General features: G+C 37.3%; 1 protein-coding gene across 4 annotated transcripts in view; it reads left to right on the plus strand.

Moving 5' to 3' along the window:
- Positions 1-17,216, plus strand: part of LOC113058656 (serine/threonine-protein kinase DCLK1-like) — a 43,057-nt gene extending 25,841 nt beyond the window's left edge. Inside the window, exons 4-17 of one of the 4 annotated variants that reach the window (XM_026226763.1) lie at positions 2,539-2,638; positions 3,410-3,526; positions 8,460-8,554; positions 9,926-10,013; positions 10,105-10,274; positions 10,402-10,521; positions 11,081-11,227; positions 11,379-11,512; positions 11,649-11,726; positions 11,964-12,060; positions 12,146-12,226; positions 12,325-12,438; positions 13,824-13,897; positions 14,170-14,371. In XM_026226763.1, coding sequence (XP_026082548.1) covers positions 2,539-2,638; positions 3,410-3,526; positions 8,460-8,554; positions 9,926-10,013; positions 10,105-10,274; positions 10,402-10,521; positions 11,081-11,227; positions 11,379-11,512; positions 11,649-11,726; positions 11,964-12,060; positions 12,146-12,226; positions 12,325-12,438; positions 13,824-13,897; positions 14,170-14,227 — 1,473 coding nt within the window. In that variant the 3' untranslated portion in view covers positions 14,228-14,371. Of the gene's footprint in view, positions 1-2,538; positions 2,639-3,409; positions 3,527-6,819; positions 7,781-8,459; positions 8,555-9,925; positions 10,014-10,104; positions 10,275-10,401; positions 10,522-11,080; positions 11,228-11,378; positions 11,513-11,648; positions 11,727-11,963; positions 12,061-12,145; positions 12,227-12,324; positions 12,439-13,823; positions 13,898-14,169 lie in introns of those variants that run through there. The other 3 variants (XM_026226761.1, XM_026226762.1, XM_026226764.1) reach the window with 3 other exon arrangements.
- The last annotated feature ends 159 nt before the right edge of the window (positions 17,217-17,375 follow it).

The following is a 17,375-nucleotide window of genomic DNA, read 5'->3' on the forward strand; positions in this document are numbered from 1 at the left end:
TATGGAACCTCAGAGAAGGTCATATCTTTGTATCACCCTGATTTATTTATGATACATCCTCATAGCTGATGCTTACAGTAATGGATAACTAAATATTATTGTTCAATTATATCATTCTAAACATGTAACACGCTGCTATCTACTAACTTTGTTAGGGCATGAAGTCAACCAGTCAACAGAAAGTTAACTGAGGTTAGAAGATAATTTTTACGAGATTTTAAGAGGTTTAGGAAGAAATGGAGTACATAGTTTCCTGGCATCATTTCACTTGAATCCAATTTTATTTACTTGTAGAGCCAGTTAAAGTCCCTACTGTACTTCAGATCGCAGATATGGATTACAAAAATCATCAGATTTGAGCGTGTTTTTAAGTTTTACGGCTGCCTGGTACAAAATGTTCTTGCCATCAGACTGACTTAAAGCCAGGAGATTTATCCTTTGCAATCAAAGTAAAATGTAAGAAGAAGATTAGTTTTTCAGATTATCTTAGGTTTTTCGGATCTTTTGATCTTTAAATTTGTTTTTCTGGATGTAATTGAATGATGTTGATGATAGTGTGAATGTTACTAGTCAACTAGATGGTTCTTCATCTTCTAAATATGAGTGGTGTCTTTAGGATTTTAAAGATTGCTTCTATATATTGTCCCGATTTTACAAAGCCTATTCACGTATTATTATGATAATTTGGTGCCGATATATGGCAGGTGCCTTCAGGGGTTTCAGGGGCATCAGAGATGCTAAAATAAAATGCTGAAATGTTGGACAGAAGAAGAATAAGTATTGTTTTTAAGAATTAGTTATGTGGCCTTGTTGGTGGCAGCTGCAAAATGAGGTGTCTGCACCATCTTGTGGTGATCAGGAGAAATAAACGCTCGGATGAAAATGGCATGTTTAAATTCATAACTGGGTTTTCTGTGCTGTTGAATTTTCAGCAAGTGGATGCTTTTGGGCTTGTTAGGCTCCAGTTATGTATTTAAACCTTTAAACCAAGTAGCACTGTTGTAGAATAGACTGTAATAAACTTTGTTTCGCGTTAAAGTATTTTATTTGATTTCAAGCTTATGTTGATTTAATATGGTGTAATATTATATATAATATGAAAATATGGTAGCTCCAGATTTTTTTTTTTTTTTTTTTTAGTTTAATAGTTAGTACACATTAGTTCTAACGTTACAGCTTATATTGTTGTTAGTTGGCATGCTTTCCAGAAGGTGGTGCTGCAGCACAAGGTGAAATTTCGTGCACAACCCGACAGACAAAACTTGTGATCAGACTGCCAGATTTTGCAGATTCTCAGCTAAAGACTATGTCAATAATATTGCTAGTGTTATAAAATGACTGCTCAGTTTATTCCCTTTCTTTTAAATCTTTACAGCACAGACAGTCAGTCTCCAGTAATGGACAGTTGATTTGCTACACCATCTGGTTCTTAATAGCGTATTTCTCATTTTGATGACCAAAAACGGATCAAAAACAAGAACAAAACTACAAAAAAACAACTGAGCTTATTATTTAGACTGGCTGGGATATTTACCACTGCCGTAATGACTTTTATAACTATCAACCACTAGTCGCAATGCATCGTTAAATTAGATTTGTCATTATAATTCATTAGATCTGGCATTGTTCACTTTATGTGCATAATCTTTAAGAACAGATGTCTTGCCTTTAAAATATTAGGTGGAACCTCTGCTGGGTTGCACACATAATATCACACATACATTAGCAGGCTTATTGTCCGACTTTTGTTGCTTTCATCAGTGTTACCATTTATACTGTTGTAATATCACTGAATATTGGATCATTCACTCTTTTTGCACCCAGCATGAGAGCATTGGCTCACTTGAATCATCCTGACTGAATCATCTTACTCTGATCTTGGTGATGACGTCACTGTTGCTACAGCAACAAGTTCTCATTGGTATGTGTAGATGATACATTAAAGTGAGATGCTAAACTGCTTCTCATTCATGCATCTGTATGAATCACTGATCACTGACCTTTAGAATGAGGATGTTAAACACGGTTTCAAATCGACCCTTTCATCTGAGCCTTGAATTATTGACTTTATATGAGTGGATTGTTTTATTTAGCCTATTCCAGCCTAATTCGTTTATGTAGCCTATTATCTACACTGTTTATGCTAAGTATTTTATATTTAATGAGAAAATGCATCTATTTACAAGCTTAATCATATATATATATTTTTCAGTTCTAGTGAGTTTTAAATTGTGATTAAGTGAAATTTAATATGTTTATCTGTATTAGGACCTCAAAAAGAAAGAAAATAAACAATATAGGAGTAATGATGCAGAAAATTCAGCTTTGCATCACAGGAATGAATAAAAATGTAAAATATATTAAAATAGAAAACTATACAATATTCCTGTTTTTGCTGTATTTTTGATCAAATAAATGCAGCCTTGGAAAATGAAAGAGACTTTCAAAAACATTATATAATATAAAATCTTACCAACCCCAAACTATTGAACAGAATTGTATTTTCATATAATAAGTCTACCTCTGCTGTTTTTGTAGGTGGCATGCCTTCAGGACTTCTTTGGTGAAGATGATATATTTATTGCCTGTGGCCCAGAGAGGTTCCGCTACCAGGATGACTTCTTGTTGGATGAGAGTGGTAAGATCATGGATAATGTGTCCGTGCATGACTGTTTCCCTAAGACCAACAACAACTGTGGTTAAATGAATAACTAGATTGATACATTTAAACAAGCTTTATTGGCAAATAAACATCCAGTCCAATATTGTATTATTTGAGAATTAAGGTTTTAATTTCAGATAATAAGCTCTTCCACCGGTGTTTGTTTTAATTCATTAGCTATAGCATTTGTTTACTGCTGTCAGAAACAGTGTTGTCACTTGCATAATTTTAAAGCTGTACTGACATTAACAGCAAATGTGTTTTACATTTGTAAAATGCTGCTTTTATTAAACAAAAGTTAAAAACCATTTTTATTTAGCAGTATCACAATTAACTGACATTTTTAACTTATTATGACATTAGTTGTTTATTATCCATTATTTATTATAATTAATAAATTGCCATTGACATTTACATTTACAGTGCAGAATCATGCACCAGAGCTATTTTAAAATCCTGATGATAGACATATTGATAGATATTGGCCGTGCATGGTGTCCGAGAGCAAACCAGCCTGTCAGATATCCTCTGATCAGACCTCAGGCTGACATGTTTGGGTCAGAATGAGGTTGCGGTAGATTGATCTGTGGTGACATCAGGTCATCCACACAGATGAGATGTTCTTCAGTGTGTTTTACAAAGACAGGAGGATCATAGTGTAGACCTGGAACCGAGAAAGATATGCTGAGGCCTCTGCTGTAAAACCAGACTGAATTCAGATGTATTTCTCTTTTGCTGCTTTCTCAGAGTGCAGGGTGGTGAAATCGCAGTCCTATGGCCGTATTTCTCCCATGCAGGGCCGCTGCTCTCCCCGCAGCGGGGGACCTTCGAGAAGGAGCAAGTCCCCTGGTTCCAGCAGCTCAGGTATGGGTTTTATATAAAGTGTACTCAGTGCAGCTTATAACATCCAAGTGAAAGATATAACACCAAACAAAAACTAAAAACCAGAATCACTGAGTTGGAAAAAGGATCACCCCCCTCCTAAAAATTACTTGTGAACTAAATCAGATGTAGCTATTCACCTTCTCAATGGCACACAATCAGCCACTTTATGGGGGGCAAGGCACTGTCAAAAGATCTCCAGGATAAAGTCGTGGACAGGCACAATTCGGGAATTGGACACAAAACAATTTTTCAAAGGCTTTATCAATGCCTAGAAGCAGAGTGAAGTCTATTATTAAAAAGTGGAAGGTATTTTGTTCATCACATAACCTCCCTGGATCAAGACGTCGCTCCAAACTGAATGAAAGAGCCAGGAGGAAACTGTTCAGAGAGGCCACCAAGAGTCCTGCAGAAACTTAGAAACAGCTGCAGGAATTTATGACAAAGAGTGCTCATTGAAAAAGCCCATGGCACTTCTCGTGAAGAGTAGGGGTGTAACCCCAGTGTCCCGGCCAAATTGCCCCCAAGTCCTTTGTCAGTCATGGCCTCCTGATATTCCCAAACCACTTAATTGGCTCTATCTCTCTCCTCTACCTGTAGCTGGTGTGTGGTGAGCGCACTGGCGCCGTTCGCATCATCCAAGTGGATGCCGTGCACTGGTGGTGGTTGACGAGAGACCCCCCACATGATTGTAAAGCACTTTGGGTGTACAACAATACACAATAAAGCACTATATAAGTGCATCATTCATTCATTCATTGAGTGCATGTGACAACAATATCACAAATTCTTCACAAATGTGGCTTGTATGGGAGGGTTGCAAGAAAATAGCCACTCCCCAAAAAAGGCCACATACAGTCAAACTGAGCTTTCCCATTGGGTGGTCATTCTGTACACACTGACATAGGCTGACACTCATGTGCAGGAGTGACTCGTGTGATTTAAACTGGTTACTTGTCAGTTGATTCATTGCCGTCTCAGAATTTATAGGTGTAAATTTCAAACATGGATGAGTGGATAACCTCAATTATCTCCAGCTCTCAAACACATCTTCTGTTCCCAGATTCTAAATCCACCAGAATGCTGAAACAGCCTGAGTATTCTATTCTATTCTATTCTATTCTTATTGTGATCCTTTTTTTATTATTCTGTCCTATTATATTCAATTATATTCTGTTTTATTTATGACCTTCACTTCAAAATGTTGTCCTGAACATCCAGTTGATCTAGGTTTCATTATTTTTTCCCAGAATAGATCATGAATCATCACTTCCTGATGTTGATGTTCCTGGCAAACACCAGGCATTCATCCGGTCAAGCATTTATCACTTAGTAAGCTGTATAGAGACATGTCGAAAACAACAACAAAAACAGAACAATTATTGTGCTTTAGCGAGGGCCTGTTCTTCAAATTTTGTATTCCAGCCAGGTACAAAATGAGTCCTCCGAACCGGCTCGCTGCGCGTGCTGTTTTGTAATGAGCCAGTACTGAGTATCAACCTCATCCTTTGAAAAGGGTTGACAAAGTGCAGAAACGACATAGGTGCGCATAAACTGGGTGATTGGGCTAAATTGTTTACGAGGGATATCGCTAATGTTGTTTTGGGAGAACAGACTTGTTTGGCTTCCAGATAGGCGGGAGTGCGAATGATATATGGAAAGAGGTACCTGATTACAAATATAATGCTTCCAACCTCTGGCAGAATGTTTCACAGGACAGAGATCTGCCATGTAGTCTTGAACAAACAAATCTGGAGTAATTGTTTTTTTTTATTGATCTGAAACAGCACTAGTGTTATTTTTGTGTCACTGATTTATACACTATCGCTAGCCACTTTATTAGGTACACCTTGCTAGTACCGGGTTGGACCCCCTTTTGGTTTCAGAACTGCCTTAATTTTCGTGGCATAGATTCAACAAGGTGTTGGAAACATTCCTCAGAGATTTTGGTCCATATTGACATGATAGCATTACGCAGTTGCTGCAGATTTGTCGGCTGTACATCAATGATGTGAATCTCCCATTCCTCCACAACCCAAAGCTGCTCTGTTTGGATTGAGATCTGCTGACTGTGGAGGCCATTTCAGTAAAGTGAACTCATTGTCTTGTTCAAGAAACCAGTCTGAGATGATTTGAGATTTCTGACTTGGTGCATTGTCCTGCTGGAAGTAGCCATCAGAAGATGGGTACACTGTAGTCATAAAGGGATGGACATGGTCAGCAACAATACTCAGGAAGGCTGTGGAATTTAAACGATGCTCAATTGGTACGACGGGGCCTCAAGTGTGCCAAGAAAATCAGAATCTGAATCTGAAGGACGCAGCAGAAATCGAGACTCATTAGACCAGGCAATGTTTTTCTAATCTTCTATTATCCAATTTTGGTGATCCTGTGGGAATTGTAGCCTCTGTTTCCTGTTCTTAGCTGACAGGAAGCAGCACCAGGTGTGGTCTTCTGCTTCTGTAGCGCATCTGCTTCAGGGTTCAACATGTTGTGCGTTCAGAGATGGTGTTCTGCATACCTTGGATGTAATGAGTGGTTATTTGAGTTACTGTTGCCTTTCTATCATCTCTGATCAGTCTGTCCATTCTCCTCTGACCTCTGACATCAAAAAGGCATTTTCGTCCACACAACAGCTGCTCGTTGGATATTTTCTCTTTTTCTGACCATTCTCTGTAAACCATAGAGGTGATTGTGTGTGAAAAATCCCAGTAGATCAGCCGTTTTTGAAATACTCAGACAGGCCCGTCTGGCACAAACAACCATTCCATGTTCAAAGTCTCTTAAATCCCCTTTCTTCCCCATTCTGATGCTCAGTCAACTTCGGCAAGTCGTCCTCACCACATCTACCATAGATGCCTAAATGCATTGAGTTGCTGTCATGTGATTGGCTGATTAGCAATTTGTGTATCAAGCAATTGAACAGGTAAAAAAAGTGGCTGGTGTGTGTGTGTGTGTTATCAAGTCAGCAAAATAAATAACACTGCTCTAGTGGTTTGTGGATATTTTAGGGAAAATCGACATATTGTGTCTTTAATTAATTCACCACAGGAAACACTAACCATCACTCATTTAGTTGCTTAGTTAAGGCTGTTGATTTATTTTGCTGATTATATTTTATGAAACAGTGAAACATTTATGTATATCATAATATATAACATATTTATAGCATTAATAAATCAGAAGACATATCAAAGTCATATCATTAATTACTTTTTAATTTGTTTCACTATAAATTATAGTTGACTTGATCTTATGAACAGTACATTTAACAGTTAACATTTACGTGAAATGTCCAATCAATGAGTTTTTCATATAGATTAAGAAAACGTACTGTTTAACTAACTCACAGGGTTATACTGTAGATAATTCACAGGGTTTTAACCGTCTTTTACATTACAATTACGGCCATTTTTATAAAACTAAAAAACTATATGTAAATATACATATAAAGTGTGATCCAGTTTGAAAGTGAACTTCTCACCGCTGTTCCTTGTCACTATCATCTTCTGACTAATGTTTTCCTCAAGTTTGCCGTTTGGTAATCACACACACACACACACACGAATGACGGCTGATCTGATAGTCCTTCAAATCTGTTTCCCATCCCAAAAATAACACGATGATGCATTCTCACTCTCTCCACATGCTGAATTATGTCAGGCTGTGATAGTGGATACAGATGGCGAGGAAGCACGATATTCAGATCGCAGTGACACACAAACACAGAGTCAAATTTAATATACAAGACTGAGATTTCTTTGATACTTGATGTGCCTTGAATCTCTGAATCATTGTGTAATCTGAGCTTCAAACGGCATTATTTGTATTCACACAGTGCTTGAGATACTTCAGAAATCCATTCACTACACCGCGTCATCCGCTCAGCTTCACTTACGCCATTCAGAAGCATCTTCATAGCGTTTAGCTGTGAGGTCTTTTTGGAGATCTTTATAGTCACCCACACAGACAGCACTGCAACTATGATACGGCATGTTTAGGAGCTAAACTCCTCCCTCTGTGGCTGTTTATGATGTAAGGTGTGCGCAGAAGGCTGCCTATGATCAGCCAGCAGACACACACTACATACATCCTCTCCTCCTCTCCCACTCTCTCATTCATACTCTCGCTGCCTAACAGTCACTATGAGCGCAGGAGGAATCGCAGTGTGCTCTGGCAGCCTGCTGCACACTTTAGCAGTTAGGACAAACGGGTTTGTGCTGCAAACTCGTAAAGGTGAGATATTTCCAATTTTGTATTGTATCCGAACGAAGGGTTAATATTTATGCATTGCAGATTTTTCATGGCTTTGATACTAGTGTTCGTCATATTTCTAAGCATTGTGTTTATGCTTCTCATACCGAAGGATCTATATGTAGTTAAAGTGCTGTAATGATCAATGCTTGATATAATAATGCCTATTATGTGTGAGTACTTATGCATATATTGTAATAATTTATTTCAATTAAGTATATATTTTACCCAATTTAATTAGAATTATATTAAACTTGAAGAATTATCAGGGCTTAATATATATTTAATATTACAAATAATATTATTCTTTTTTTTGCATTATCTTCTTGACAATGGAGTAATTGCAACAAAGGAATGATCATAAAAACGTGCATTTTCTTAAAGCATTTTCAGAGAAACAAAAATTATATATTGCATCATATAATTTTTATTATTATTATTATTTATTTATTTTTTTTATTAGAACCTTTTGGCATTATTTCTGTGACAATTTAGCAAATGCAACCAAAAAGGGATCATAAAAATGACTTTCATTTTCTTCAAGCAAATTGAGTTACGTGTGAAATATGTCCTTCTTGATCTGATGTATGAGATTTACCGACCTGACTTGATTCACATTTCAGCAGTAGCTAGATCTGAATCCTGTTTTTCTGTATTTCAGCTAACGGTACAGCAGGTAGTCAGCTCTCGACCCCACGGTCAGGCAAATCTCCCAGTCCATCTCCCACCAGTCCAGCCAGTCTGAGAAGACGAAGGGTGAGATTTCAAATCCCATGATGTAACTAACTCAAGTTGAACTGACTTATTTGCCTTTGGAATATCTTTCTTTGCATCAAGCAAAACCATCAAGCAATTTCACCTTTCTGATTGACCCTAATTGTATTCCAGGTGCTTTCATTTGTCAGTATATTACTGAATTGCAGTTGAACACATCCATGCTAAATAATTCCACGTTCACCCAAAATGTTTCCTAGCAACAACAGACAAGCTTCTTGACCTGGCCGTGTGCCTGTTCATTTCCACTCTCTCTGTGATAGACCTAAATCCTACGGTTTGACAACATTACCCTGTTTGTCTGCTCTGCTAACTTACAGTGTTAAATAAGATGTATTTGCTTGTGTTCTGTGGCTCAAACAAGTGAAATTAATAACATTCTGTTAAAATTCCATTTAGCTTTATATTCTCAAAAAGCTAGTCGAATTTCACAACAGTGTCAAAACGGTGGACTTTTTATTTTTATTTTTTTATTACTGGAATAATGGCTGCTAAAAATGCAGCTTTGTCATAGCAGGTATACATTACATTTTAATCTATTCAGATAGAAAATATTTATTTTTAATTCAAATAATATGTCACGATATTATTGTTCACAATTGTTACAAATTCTTACTGACCCCAAACTTTCGAACAGTAGTTTCTATATACAAGAATGTATACAGTAGCCTACATATGCTAATAGATTATTTAACTATTATCGCCTGCTGAAATGGAGATGTAGTGCCTGAAGACAAACATGCAACATTGTTTCAACTGAATAGCCTTTTGAATACAATATTCAGTGCAGCTAATATAGTCTGTCTGAAAATGGATTCATTCTTGGCTGTTTAAATAAATATGTGATGGTGTCAGTGGATTAAACATGGCTGAATTTCACCTCGCCTGCCCCGCTCCAGTCTTGAATATTCTTAGCACACCCAAGCTGTTTCCATAGAAACTGATCTTTTTCCCCCTCTTCAATACCTCTGCTTAGTTTAAAGGGATAGTCCATCCAAAAATTTGAATTCTGTCATTATTTGCTCACACTAAAACCTGTATGAGTTTCCTTCTTCTGTGAAACTAGAAGCTAGAAATAAAGAATTTCCGTTTTCTTTCGACTTCCAATGGCAGTGAAAATCAATGGGAACCGAAACAGAATATTCAGAATATCTCATTTTATGGTCATCAGAAGAAAGAAATTTCACAAAGGAGTGATTAAAATATGATTCCATGAACTTCCATTTTTGGATGTATTATCCCTTTAAGATCTCTTTGGGTCTATTTAATGCAGAATATCAGAATATCAAAATGTTTAGTCTCTTCACTAACTTTTTTTTTAATTGTAAATTGGCCCTTCAATCTCGCTGACAGGGCTCTCAGCACAGTGGCTCCTCCCTCTCTCTGGCCTCCACCAAGGTGTGCAGCTCCATGGACGAGGGCGATGGTCTGGCCAGTGAAGGTGAGGAACCCCGGGAAACTCTGACGAAGGTTTATCATATTGTTTTATCATCATCATCTGAATGTTACATCCCAAATCTCTTTCCTTCTAGCTGAGCTGATTGAGGATTGTCCTCAGGTTCCTGCTTCCATAGCCGAAAGGTACAAGGTGGGACGGATGATCGGCGATGGGAACTTTGCTGTGGTCCGTGAGTGTGTAGAGAGGTCCACAGGGCGAGCGTATGCTCTGAAGATCATTAACAAGAGCAAATGCAGAGGGAAGGTGAGACGACTTGAATATTTTCGATAAAATACTGTTCGGTGAAGACAATGCACAATTTTTGATATCAAACAAAATAATGTTGCAAGATCATCCGCGTTACATTGCACGGCTTGTCTGTGGCTCACAGGAACACATGATCCAGAATGAGGTGTCCATTCTCCGGAGAGTGAAGCATCCTAATATTGTCCTGCTGATTGAAGAAATGGACACATACAGTGAACTCTACCTGGTCATGGAGCTGGTCAAGGTGAAACATCTGACATTTACGTAAATAAATATGTTGCAATATGAATTAAGTTGTTGAAGTTGTTTTTACATATCTAATTTATTTTATTAAGCAAGAATGCATTCAGTTGATCAAAAGTAATAGCAAAGACAATTGTGTTTGCTTAATGTTGCAAAAGATATCTATTTCATGTCAATTTCAAACTTTGCATGTTCAAATTTCTATTTTTTAAACAATCCTTCACAGAATAAATTAAATTTTAAAATATTAAAATAGAAATGTATTGTTTTCAATTATATTAATTTTCATAATATTACTGTATGATGTACTTTACAATATTTTTGGTCAAATAAATGCAGCTTTGGTGAGCATAAGAGACTTCTTCCGAAAACAAATATCTTTCAAACAGCAAATGGTAGTGAATATGTTTTTCTTTTATTAGACTTAATACTCTAGACAACTATAGAAACATAATAAGAAACAGACAACTTTTCAGTAATGTTTTTTTTTAGATTGCATTAAGCTCGACTGCTCAGATATTGCCCCTGAATGAAGGATGAAACTGTGTGTGCATGAACAGGGTGGCGACCTCTTTGATGCCATCACCTCCTCCAACAAATACACAGAGCGGGACGCCAGCGGAATGCTGTATAACCTGGCCAGCGCTATCAAATATCTGCACAGCCTTAACATTGTTCACCGTGACATCAAACCTGAGAATCTTCTGGTGGGTGTTTGAGTATTACAGAGGGAAAATTGTCACTATATATCACTATAGCTGAGATAAAGTCTGGAATCTTATTTGAGCTTCCCTTTCAAAAAAAAAAAAAAGGATCTGTTTCCCGAACCTAAATATTGTGTTTTTATATGTGTTTCAGGTCTATGAGCACCAGGATGGAAGCAAATCCCTGAAACTGGGGGATTTTGGCTTGGCAACAGTTGTGGACGGTCCGCTTTACACTATATGTGGCACACCAACCTATGTAGCTCCAGAGATTGTCGCAGAGACCGGGTAGGTCATGTCTTCATTAGCATGGCAATGTTATTATAACAGAGGCTAACCAAAGCGTTTAAAGATCAGGAGCTGAATTCACTGTTCTGAAACTTAAAGAGTGCCATCATGTTGTGTTTTTCTCTTTGTGTGATAGGTATGGATTGAAAGTTGATATCTGGGCGGCCGGGGTCATAACATACATATTGCTTTGTGGCTTCCCTCCTTTCCGCGGGTACGTACAGAATTAAGTTAAGCATGTAACTCATGGGTTCAATACGAGTTCAGTTTAGAAAACTTTACAGCTCATATTATACACGTGTCGCTCCCTCTAGTGGCCGTGTTCTGTAATTCTGTTTCGACCTGCACATCTGCAGAGGATAGAAGTTGTACCTTCGCTCCTAACTGCAGTAGCACAATACATTTGTGATGTATGAATATTCAAGAACATTTTGGATATCTGTTCTTTTAGTAGCACAGATGATCAGGAGGCTCTTTTTGAGCAGATTATGACGGGACAGCTGGATTTCCCTCTTCCATACTGGGACAATGTATCTGACTCTGCAAAGGTCGGTATTCCAAAAGAAAGTTTGAAAGTTCCTGGAAGAAAAACAAACCTCATTCTCTTTCTTTACGTACTTCCTTTCTCTACAGGCACTTATTACCTGCATGCTCCAGGTGGAGGTCGAACAGAGATACACAGCTCTCCAGGTGCTAGACCATCCCTGGGTCAATGTAAGACTTTATCTCTCTGTTTTTTAAAGTTTATGTGCTATTCTCAGACGACTAGTACCGAACTGAAATGTGGAGGTACTGTTTCTGCTCTTTCTCAGGATGACAGGATGTGTGAGAATCAGCACCAGTTGTCCGTGGCCGGCAAGATTAAGAAACATTTCAACACGGGCCCCAAATCCAACAACACCACAGCAGGAGTCACTATCATAACAGTAAGATTCGCCTATTTAGCTCTTATGTTTAAATGTGTGTGTGTGTGTGCGTGTGTACCTGGCATCAAAGCATGTGAATGACTGGACTGTTGTTGTTGTTTTGTTGTTTCTCTTGTTCAGGCATATGTACTTTTCTCTGAGAGTGACATTTGTGTTTTGAATAGTTTTGATATGAAAAATTGACATGCAATTCACACTGAGTTTTAATAGCCCTTGGGTCTTTTGGAACAAACTTTTAAAAAGGTCTGCAGTACACTGCAGATGGATCTGCTATGATAAAATCTACTTAAATATAGTTAGAGGTATTAAATAATTCTGGAGGTTGTGCTCTCAGCTCATAGCTCTTCGCTGACTCATCCATCAGCTCTTCTTCTCTCATTCCTCTTCTCTCCTGGCAGATTCCATCCTACTGCTTTCTTATGGCTGTGACATCTCTTCCTCTGATTCTGTACTCTGCTTTATATAATGACTGTCAGCACTGTTGTCAGGGATTGTATCCAATAAGACACTCAAGATTCCTATTTTTATATTTTCATACAGTACATGCTTTCTTCATGTAGGGCAATTACATAACATTACACACACCGTAAACAAAATCCAAACAAAACATTTCCATTGATTTGATATTTGATATTATTTTTATGTTTAATTTCGCTTGTTATTATATATATATATATATATATATATATATATATATATATATATATATATATATATATATAAATTCACACACATATACACTGTACAACATTTTGGGGTCAATAAGATTTTTAAAAATGTTTTGGAAGAGGCCTCTTATGCTCACCAAGTCTGCATTTATTTCATTAAAAATGCAGTAATATTGAGAAATATTATTACAATTTAATTAGCTGTAATTTTAGAATGTAATTTATTCCTATGATGGCAAAGCTGAATTTTCAGCATCATTACTCCAGCTTTCAGTGTCACGTGATTTTTCAGAAATCATTCTTAAATTCTGATTTGCTCAAGAAACATTTCTTATTATAATCAATCTTGAAAACAGTTGTGCTGCTTAATATTTTTGTGGAAACTGTGAATTTTAATGAATGTGTCTTACTGACCCCATATATACGTATTTATACCATATATAAGTTTTGCTTTATTTGCACATCGCTTTGCATGTTTACTGTTTCATTAGCTTCAAACATAGTTGTTTTTATTTCTCAAACTGAGTGTTTCTGTATGTAGAACTAATAGCCCATTACAAGCACTTGGTTTACTCACGCTCTTGTTTTATAGAGCTACAGTACCTCTAAATGTAACTGTATTATTGAACAGCACCTCATGGCTCAAGGCTTGTGCTGTGTTGCACGGTGAAAATAAAAATCTGATGTATTGAGTTCCACTCATTTCTCTCTGCTCAGCCGGACGAGGGGTTTACCATCAAGCGTTCAGGGTCTTTGGACTGCTACCCGCACCCAGGGATGTATTGGATGAGGTATGCCCACAGAGCGGCCCAAACTGACAGTGTTTCCATGGCAAACGTGCTGGCAGTCTCCATAGTCCCTTCCCTTTGACACTCTGTGCCTCGTGTTATGGGGTGATGCGTTGCTTTTTGCCATCAATGCTTCTCAGTTCGCATTCTGCATAGCTTTTGCTTTCTGGTGGTGCTTTGCTAAATCGCGTTTCCCTTTCTGTGCTCTGTGTTATTGTTTAGTGGCATTCATTCCTGAGCAGTCGTTCACTGTCCCATGCTCTCGTGTTCCTCAGACCACCCCTCTTGATAAGGAAAGGCAGATTTTCAGACGAAGACGCCACCAGGATGTGAAAGCAGCTGCTTCCCGCAGCACCCAGAGCACCGTCTCCTCCAGCCCCGCCACCGGCCTGAGCTTCTCTCCAGCGGAGTTCACCTCCGAGTCAGAGGATATTTCCCCCAGCTCGGCCGACACGGTCCGCTCCCCAACATCTCCGTTTTAAGCACACCCCTGTCTTGGCAGGAATCAATGGGAAATGATCTAGAAATAAAAGGTAAATCGACTTGTGTATAGCAAAAGATGAGAGTTGTTGAAAATGAATGTTTGTTACATGGTGGAGCAGATGTGGTTAACTAGCACTGGATGGGCTGGTTTCCTCTGTTCAATTCTGTGAGGGTAGCACACCTGAATAGGTGTAAAAATAATCTCACTCAAACTCTAAACATTTTGTTTTTCATCCGAAATTCCGAATTAAGAAGCCCTTGTCATTGTTTAAGTGTTTTCTCTTCATAGCTATGTTTGGTGCTATATGAGGTTTTGTTTGTAGACCATCCTGCTCTTTTGCACCCTCGAGTGTTTGATATGAAGTAATGCAGCCAAACCTCCCACTCTGTCTCTAGTTACACACACATGACTGTCTAATACTTAGAAGAAACCTGCAATGTCTTAACATCTTTTCTTTTGGTGACAAAATCTTTTACGTGAGTTTTTACCTTTTGTATTAACTTTATATATTTCAAATATTTTCGGTTTGTACGTTTATTTCAAACTGATAACTTATATTTGCATATTTCAGCATTTTCTTTATGAAACATGTTTTCTGTCCGTTGGTAAGACATTAGAATGTTCTTTCTTAAATGTGTAAAAATCCCTGAATAGTTGAAGCTCTTTTTGAGGTATGTGGCTGTAGAAATGCTTGTTTGAACTTAAAGGGACAGTTCTTTCAAAAATGAAAATCAGCCCATAAATTACTCACCCTCAAGTCATGCTAGGTGTATAAGACTTTCTTTTTTCAGACGAATCCAGTCAAAGTTATATAAAAAATGTTCTTTGATCTTACAAGCTTTTTAATGCCACTCAGCAGGTGTTGCAGTGCATCAGTCCAAAAGCTACATTAAAGTGATTATTAAGTTTTGAATATGGATATTTTTATTACAAAAACACATTGATTCACTACAGGAGGCCTTTATTCACCTCCCGGAGCAATGTGAGACACTTTTTATTATGGATGGGTGCTTTTTATTTAACTTCTTTGGACTGATGCACTGCAACGCAGTGGCATTAAACAGACTGAAAGATCAAAGACAATTTTTAATATAACTCCGATTGGATTCATCTGGAATAAGAAAGTCATATACACCTAGAATGCCTTGAGGGTGAGTGATTTATGGACTTTTTTTTTTTTTTTGGGTGAACTAACCCTTAAATGCAATCCAAGTGATGGGTGCTTATTTAACATGTATGACATATGATTTTCTTGCTGCTGCTATAATAATCACTTCTGCTGTAAATTCAGTTCTGTCAGCTACTATTTGTCATGAAGATAAATAGATCGTACAGCTATTTCCTAGAATTTGAATTCCTTCTCAGAGCAAGCATCAATCTTCCAAACAGAATGTACTGTACGATTAGAGTTTTAAAAAGTACACCCGCTAAATGTCCACTACTGATTTTAAAGAGCACATTTGGACTACGATTGAACATATTTTACTTCTCTTTTTTTAAGTGGAATGTAATATTATAGACAGATTTTACATTTTCATTTAAATATATGGTGTTGTTTTTGTCACACGATGGCCAAATATGACAACAGAATGATGCTCGTTTCCACCATAGATATGGATTTGAAGGAAAATAAATAGCAAAAACAAAAGGTAATTGCGACTTTTTATCTCACATTTCTGACTTTTTTCTCAAAGTTCTGAGGAAATAAAAGTATATAAAAACAGAATTGAGGCACGTAAACTTGGAAATGTGGAAAACAAAATCAGAATTGCGAGATAAGCTTGGAATTGCCCCCCCTTTTTTATAGTACTGCTAATTTATATCTCAATTCTGAGTTTTATTCTGGGGGCAACCATGGCCTAATGGCAATTCTGTAACTCGAAGGTGGTGGGTTCGAGGGGGAGTGAATGTAAAGCACTCTCTTCCACCTTCAATACCAGACTGAGGTGAGACCCTTGAGCAATTTATTCATAATAGCAGCAAAACTGTTTTGCAATAGAACATGAACAGAATACGTACATCATAAAAAAAAAAAAAAAAAATTAATTTCTGCTAGAAGTACTTAAAGATGGATGACGTTAAAGATTCCCTAAAATAAAATGGGACCCAGCAAAGCTGTTAGCTGCATTATATACAAAAAAACTTATAAAGGTTCTGTTGTTTGGCCATGTCTGGGCTCCAAATATCTTATAGTATCTATTTATACAGTTCATTTTCATTCCTTTATGTGGTGTTTTGTGGAGGTTGCACACTCACTGTAAAAGACTGATTGTGTTTGTCTTGTGAGTGATAATCATTTTACCATCAAGACATGTTGACCCCATCTACAGTACAAGAAACTAGTTTTAATCAAGACCGGTCTTGGTTATGTTTGTGCTTCTCAACATTTAACATTGTTATACAGCTTACTGAAGCCTTCAGCATGAAAGGCTTCAGGTGACATTATAAAGGGGTGAAAAGCACAAAGGCTAAAAGAGTAGTTCTTTAAAGTATGAGCATGACTTTGCTTTTTAATTAAAAATATATCTGCTGTGTTTGCTCGTCAAAATTAGACTAGCACCCAATCCATGATCAGCCTATTTTTTAATAGGATGTAGATCAATTCATTATAACATAGGACATATTCTAGCTCATATGCAAAATTCAGTGCACATGCATTGATTACATATTGTATATTTGTATAGATGTATATCCATCGCTTGTCAATTGTCTTTCCCATCAAATGTCATCTAGGCTTGACTTTCTTACTGGTGGAAGAGTCCTTGCTTCCAAGTAGCATTGAACAGTGGTGCATTCAGCAACAAGCCAAACCTGAATAAATGATTCCTCAAGCAGAAACCTGTGTTTTTTGTTTTTTATGATCAGTTTCAGTTTACTTAGAATTATATTTATTACCGGAGATTTTTATTTTTATGCATGTCTCCTCTATTTTTTCACCATTTGATATTTTCCCATCAAGTGCTGAAACAATTGTTTATACAAGGTGTGGTGGACGGT

This window comes from Carassius auratus, chromosome 40, assembly GCF_003368295.1.
Source record: "Carassius auratus strain Wakin chromosome 40, ASM336829v1, whole genome shotgun sequence".
NCBI classification, from domain to species: domain Eukaryota; kingdom Metazoa; phylum Chordata; class Actinopteri; order Cypriniformes; family Cyprinidae; genus Carassius; species Carassius auratus.